Raw genomic sequence first — 6,454 nt, 5'->3', positions numbered from 1 at the left:
ACAGCGCGACCTGGCCGAGGTGGAGACGCTCGTCGCGGGACAATAGGAATCCTCTATACCCCGAGCATCAGCAACCCCCTCCTGTTTCCCCCCGCGCTGAGATAGTGCGACCAAGGGGGCCCCTTTCCCACCCCCTACCAGACACTGCCCGCGAGGCCCGCGGAGTTGAGGCACCATCGCCGCTCCGCGTCTCATCACCAGACGGGTAGGCCCGACCCGGTCTCGGCCTCAGGCCCGCCTCATCCTTTGAGGGTATTCTTTCCTTGGTTTTGGGTATGTGTTGTCGGCGCCGTCTGTGAAGTAGAATTGTATAAGTGTTGCCGTGTGCTCGGTAGTCGGTATTAGATCTGCATTGTGTCTTCGCTTTTACATTTGCTTTTTGTGTAAATTGAATTGTGTTTTTCTTTTCTGTGTGCTTTTGGTGGAATTGAATATGTGTGCTTTCCGTTCGTCGCGAATAAATGTGCTTTGTGTCGAACTGTTTCCCGCTTCGCTTCGTCATTTCCTTCATTGAATCCTCATCTTGCTTCACGTAAAGGGTTGGTAGTGGGCTGAATACGCCCGATAATTAATCGAACCGTCGAGGTCGACGAATAACACCGCTCGGTTATCCCGATAGTACGGAACGGGTCGCTTAAGTGGCCCGTGTCCGAAGTCGACCTGCGGCGAGGTGCGATCGCCCGGTCTACCCTCCGCGTGGGTACTTAGGTAGGTCGAATTTGGCGAGCAACCCTATCCCACGCGGGGGCTGATTGGCTCGATCGCGGTGAGACCGAAAGGTCCACCCGTGACTGGTTCCCGGCGTTAGTCCGAGAGGGTCACGACTGGATTGTCCGTCTGGTGGGCGACGTGCCGCGATTCGAGTTACGTGGCCGTCAGCACGCCGGCGGGCGCGAATCCGCAACAATATATATATATATATATATATATATATATATATATATATATATATATATATATATATATATATATATATATATATATATATATATATATATAATCACTGGGATCCCAACATTCATGGGGGATATGTTCCTGGAAAATGCCGTGAATGACGAATCCGCAAACAGCGGGGCATTGTTTCAATGGAAAAAGGGGAACCAGTTCCAGGCGGTTCCCGACACATTAAAAATTTGGCAAAATGGTGGTGGGTATAATAGGTTTTGAAAGTCAAATTCGTCGAGCTACTGGATCAGGGAGGTGGTATTGGGTGGCAGAAAGATCACCTCGATGTTCGGGTGAGCTAACTTCAGGTCCCTGTGGTGGCCTGTAGCATTGTCGAGGAGCAGGAGAACCTTGATTGCAAGGTAGTTTTTTTCCACAAGGTACCTCCTCTTCTCCACCTAAGTGACGAAACAGTTTTGGTATGGAACCAGTCCATGAAAATTGCTGCCATCACCCATGCCTTCCTGTTGGCTCTCCAAAACACGGGCAGCATGTGCTTGTTCTTGCCCTTGAGAGTACGTGGGTTCAGAGAACGGCATCATGTGCTTCGTCATACAGTCACCTTTTGCGTTTCTGCATCGTAGAAGAGATACCCAGTCATTTGCAGCCTTGAATCCCGATGCTGTCCCCTCATGCTTCGAGATAAAAGTTCACGTTGGCATCTTTTTCCAAAACATGCCAGTCTCATCAGCATTGAACACATGCTCTGGCAGGTACCCCTTTTCCTAATTGAGCTGCACGAGTTGAGCAGTGAACGTTTTGACCGCCTACTGGTCTGTGGGGCCACGCTCGCCTGCCAGTTTGACTTTGTAGAGACAAATGCTTCTTGAAGCAATCAAACCATCCCTTGTTTGCTTGGAATGGACTGGGGCCACTTATACCCACGTTGCTCATAATCGCGCCACTCATGCTAATGCCACCTGCACCAGCCAGATGTGTGTACAGACACATCGCCTTTGTGCAAATGAGAAGTTCACTTGAAATCAGGTTCTGCACATTGACCTCAATCCATACACTCAGACCCTTCTCCATCCTTTCTATGTGAACATCCCAGATGTGGGTGATCACTTTGGTGCTCGGTACAGTGCTTGCCACAACACTTTCTTGGATCACCTTCTCATTCTTCCAGATGTTGCGAACGGTGGATTTGTTTACTCCATACAGTCAGCCAGGTGTTGGCTTAACAGTTCGGGTGGTTGGCTTCGGATCATTGGATTCCTGAGTTCAAATCCCACTCGGCTGTTTAATTAATACCAAGCGGGGTTGACTCTACCTGTCATCCTTCCGAGGTCAGCAAAAATGAGTGCCAAAATGCTGCTAGCCTGTGTCGGAGTGGCGACCCATCCAGGATTGTGTCCAATAGCCAAGGAGACTGCTTCGGCAACAGCAACGCTCTGCACAGAGTATGGTCCCAATGGATGGATGGATAAAGTCAGCCCACAGAGGCCACACTCTGTCCTCATGACAGCCAGTCCAGCAACTCCACTTTGTCCCTCAGGCTCATCACTTTTTTCTGCCTCTTGACATTCGACGTATCTCCAGCACTGGTCTTGCGCTTGGTAGCCATGTTTGATCCATGATCAGAATGAGCAGAGTGAGAGGTAAAACACTGGTCAAGGCAGCAGGACGAGAAGAATCATTGAGACCCAGGACACGCTACACATAAGTAGTCATGTTGGAATTGTGGTTAGCTGCAGGAGAAGTGAGTCGTCTGCCCATTGCTTGTGGGGGATGTTGGCAGATGCTAACATTTTACGCAGCAGGCAGTAGATGTGGTGAAGCATTTTAATTGTGTGACTCGTGAGAGGGGTGACATCTTCAGCAGCTTGTTATAGATGCGGTGAAGCATTTTCAATGTGTGACTTGTGCATGATAACATTTTACAGAGCTGGTGGTAGATGCGGTGAAGCTTTTTAATTATGTAACTCACGAGTGATGACATCTTCAGCAGCTGGTAAATATATTTAATTGTGTCACTCACGGATACTAATGTTTTGCACAGCAGCTGGTAGATATAGTGGAGCATCTTTATATTGTGAATGGTGGGATATGCTGCGCATCTCAGTCGCCACTCCGACACAGGATATCAAAAGCTTGACATATGTCCAGAGAATCAGCCCTGATCTCATGTCTGATATTGAGAGCCTCCACCATTGTTGGGATAGTATAAACAGCATGTCTAAGGTGGAGTGACTACCAGGTCTGAATCCGAATTGATGATCTGAGATGAGTCTGTTGGAAAATGGAATTATTTTATGTCAACTGCAATGATGGATTCCATGACCTTGCTGATGATTGGACGTACAGTAAGCTAATTGGGCTGTAGTTAAAGGGGGTCCGTTTTTGTCCCTGTTTTATGTAATGCTGTGATGTTGGCTGATTTCCAATTTCCCAGGTGGAGATAGGAGAACAGTCCTTAAGTGTTTAAAAAAAAAAATCCCAACACATTTAATTACAACATAACCCCCATAGGGAAGGCATTATTCTTAACGTTCATAACGGAAATAACTATTCTAAGATGTGATTTGGTAAAAATTTGATTTGATCTAAGATAAAAAAATCCGATTTGATTTGGTCAATTTTGACGGAAGAGATAGCTTTTGACGGTAGGGCTTCCTCAAAAGCTTCCACTAACTCAATTGTACCTATCGTGGCATTGTTCAATAATGCCCGCGAACCATCGTCGCCTCCCTGCTTGTTTTGAATTACACCTGATGAATTATTTGCAATATAAAATACAGTCCAAGAAATAAGCTGATCCCTGTGGAGGATTAGCGGTGAGCGAAGCAATTTGTAAACAAAATACACAGTTATACATAGTCACACACACACTCACTTTACTTCAACATACGCCATGTTCAAACACCAACAACTGCAATTCCAATAACAAGAAAAATCAGGAAAATTGCTCATCCCTTTATTATCTTCACACTTTTCGAAAAAAAGCAAGGGAAATATCGCAGTTGGCTCTGTCTATCTTTCCGTCAAACTATCTCCTAAATGATTATGCAGAAATTCACTAAACGTGGAACTGGGAGTTATGATCACAGCACGAAAGAAGGTGCAAGAGTAGTATCATTTTTGGCCTCGACCCCTGGGCAGGGTCAAAATATCAAATAGCGAAAAATGTAATTAAAAATATATATTTTTCAACATTTTAAAGTTAAACTTTGTTTATGCAATGAACATTGGCGGATGCATGAAATATGTACTGATATTTTTTGATTTGAGCCCAGGTTCATGCCTCAGAGGTGGGGACTTCGGGTCACAGGGTTTCAAATTGAAAAAAAAATGTTTTACTCCAAATTTGATATTGGGTCATTCCTGGTGGAACTTGATGCCATCTTTCAACTTCGCTTTCAGTAGGAAGCTTGGGGATTTGCGATGATGCACCATCAACTTCGCTCTAGTTATTTATTTTTGTTTCAATAACTTGCATCAGCAGCATCCATCACGCTTTCAAGACATATTACCGCAATCAGAGGGTTTTCTGCATTGGAAATCACACAGTGAGCAAGTCTCACCATTGCATATCCACAATGATTAGCCAAAACATACATTTCTTCACTTGTAAATTAATAACATTACTTACCTTGTACTTATCGAAAAATTCATCATGAAAACAGAACTTGCTTTCGTGGACTGCCCCCCGACTGGTTTCAATGCACTCTACCTCACCATAAAAACTGAACACTGGAGATGTGATCTCGCAAACAATCCATCGGAGTTTGTCATTTGGCCCTTTCTGGTCATTTCGTGTATCTACCTGTCACAAAATGTCACTGCGCATAAGATTATTTGCAGGTGATCGCCTCTCTATCTCTCCACAGTGACTCCCGTGGTGGTTGCCGTTTGCAGTCTCAACGCGCCATGCTGCGTGTCTGGACGCATCTGTGTGCCAATGTCAACAGCCACCAGCTCACCTGCCTGCCGGGTCCCAATTGGATGGCCGACGTAACCTCGCTCGTGCGTAACCACTTGACAATCGAAGACAAGCGGGTGGCTGTGCTAATAGCAAGCCGTGTGGTTGTGGGCCGCACTCCTGGGACCACTGCCGTACAGGTGATTGTATGATAAAATAATGTATTTTTTGTACTTTTTGTATTGCCACCACCACCACAGTTGGAGGAAGGTGATATTTTCATCCCTGTCTGTTTGTCTTTCTGTCTGTCTGTCTGTCTGTCTGACTGTGAGCAGGATTTATCAAAAAGTTGTGGACAGATTTGGACAAAATTTGGTGAACAGTTTGGTTTTGCGACAATGACTGATTGATTATATTTTGTTGAAGATCCGGAACTGGATACTCGGGTTTTACAAGTGATTCTTCACCATTGATAGACAGGGCCAAAAACAATATACGGCACGATAATGAAAAAAGTTATGAACGGATTCGGACAAAACTTGGTGGACAGTTTGAATGTGTGAAAAGGACTAATTGATTCGATTTTGGTGAATATCCAGGTCCGAATGCGATAAATAATTTTAATTTTTTTTTTCAAGTAATTCTTCATCATTGAGAGATAGAGCCAAAAATTATACATAGCATGATATTTCAAAAAGTTGTGGACGGATTATGACAAAACCTGGTGGATGAGTTTGGTAGTTGATGAGAACAGGCCAATTTGATTTTCGTTCAGGTCCGGATCCAGATCCGACCTATCAGTGGGATACGAAACATAAACTGTTCTGCCTGGTCTAGGGCATGCATTCTTCCGAGTGCCGTTGTAGTTGTTGAAAGCATCTGCAAATTGCATTGAAAACTCACAAGCAAATTACAGAGCTACATCAATCAGTAATGAGATGATTTTACGTTGGCTTTGTGTGATTTGTTCAAAGTAAAATAATAATTAAAACAAGAACTGCTTTTGAACACATTCCTTGAGATATATTGCTAATCGAAGTTCACCTGTTCCCAAAGCAAAAGTCTTTCCACCATACATGTTGAGTTATTGCAGCTATACATTCCTTCTTTCCATATGGAGTGAATCCAAAAGTAACTGTGCAACTCGTATCCTCATAATATGGCTTCCACGGCCTTGAGTTGATGCAGATGGAACGTGATGGAATGAATGCCCATCTGGTAAACTCTGCGTTGCATGACTTGTGACAACAACCTGTAGAAGAGGTGATTAACGTTTAGATTCAGATCAATATAACAAGGAAACCTGATGCAGGAGGAGGCCATTTGGCCCATCATGCCTGTGCTACACCAACACCAAATGTGTGTGTTCTGTTATCAAGCAGCTTGCCGTCGCTTGCCGAGTGGTTTGCTTGATTCAAAACGATCAAACAAGCACTCCAACAGAACCAAGTGCTCGGCACCGCTTACCAACATGGCGGTGTCCATATAAACATTGCTATCGTGGTGCTCAAACACATGCTGTCTGGGCCGTCATTTTCAGTTTTAGTCGATCCTCATGTGAAAACTTCCCCAATAAGAATTGTGTGAGCAACATCTACAAAGTACGAGGAAGAGGAAAAGAAAGACAAAGAAATGGTGAGACAGAAG

The 6,454-nt window shown here is 44.5% G+C and overlaps 1 protein-coding gene across 1 annotated transcript in view; it reads left to right on the top strand.

Moving 5' to 3' along the window:
• The window catches only part of LOC147011045 (uncharacterized), a 604,759-nt gene that overhangs the window by 577,020 nt on the left and 21,285 nt on the right, over window positions 1-6,454 (top strand). The window contains exon 6 of the mRNA XM_085858901.1: window positions 4,776-5,007. Within this exon, the coding sequence (XP_085715027.1) occupies window positions 4,776-5,007 (232 nt within the window). The remainder of the gene's footprint in view (window positions 1-4,775; window positions 5,008-6,454) is intronic.

Source organism: Eptatretus burgeri, chromosome 16 (genome assembly GCF_056783735.1).
Source record: "Eptatretus burgeri isolate ZD-2024b chromosome 16, Ebu_testis_v1, whole genome shotgun sequence".
NCBI lineage: Eukaryota > Metazoa > Chordata > Myxini > Myxiniformes > Myxinidae > Eptatretus > Eptatretus burgeri.
Note: the sequence above shows the minus strand (reverse complement) of the source record. Positions and strands in the feature narration are given on the sequence as shown.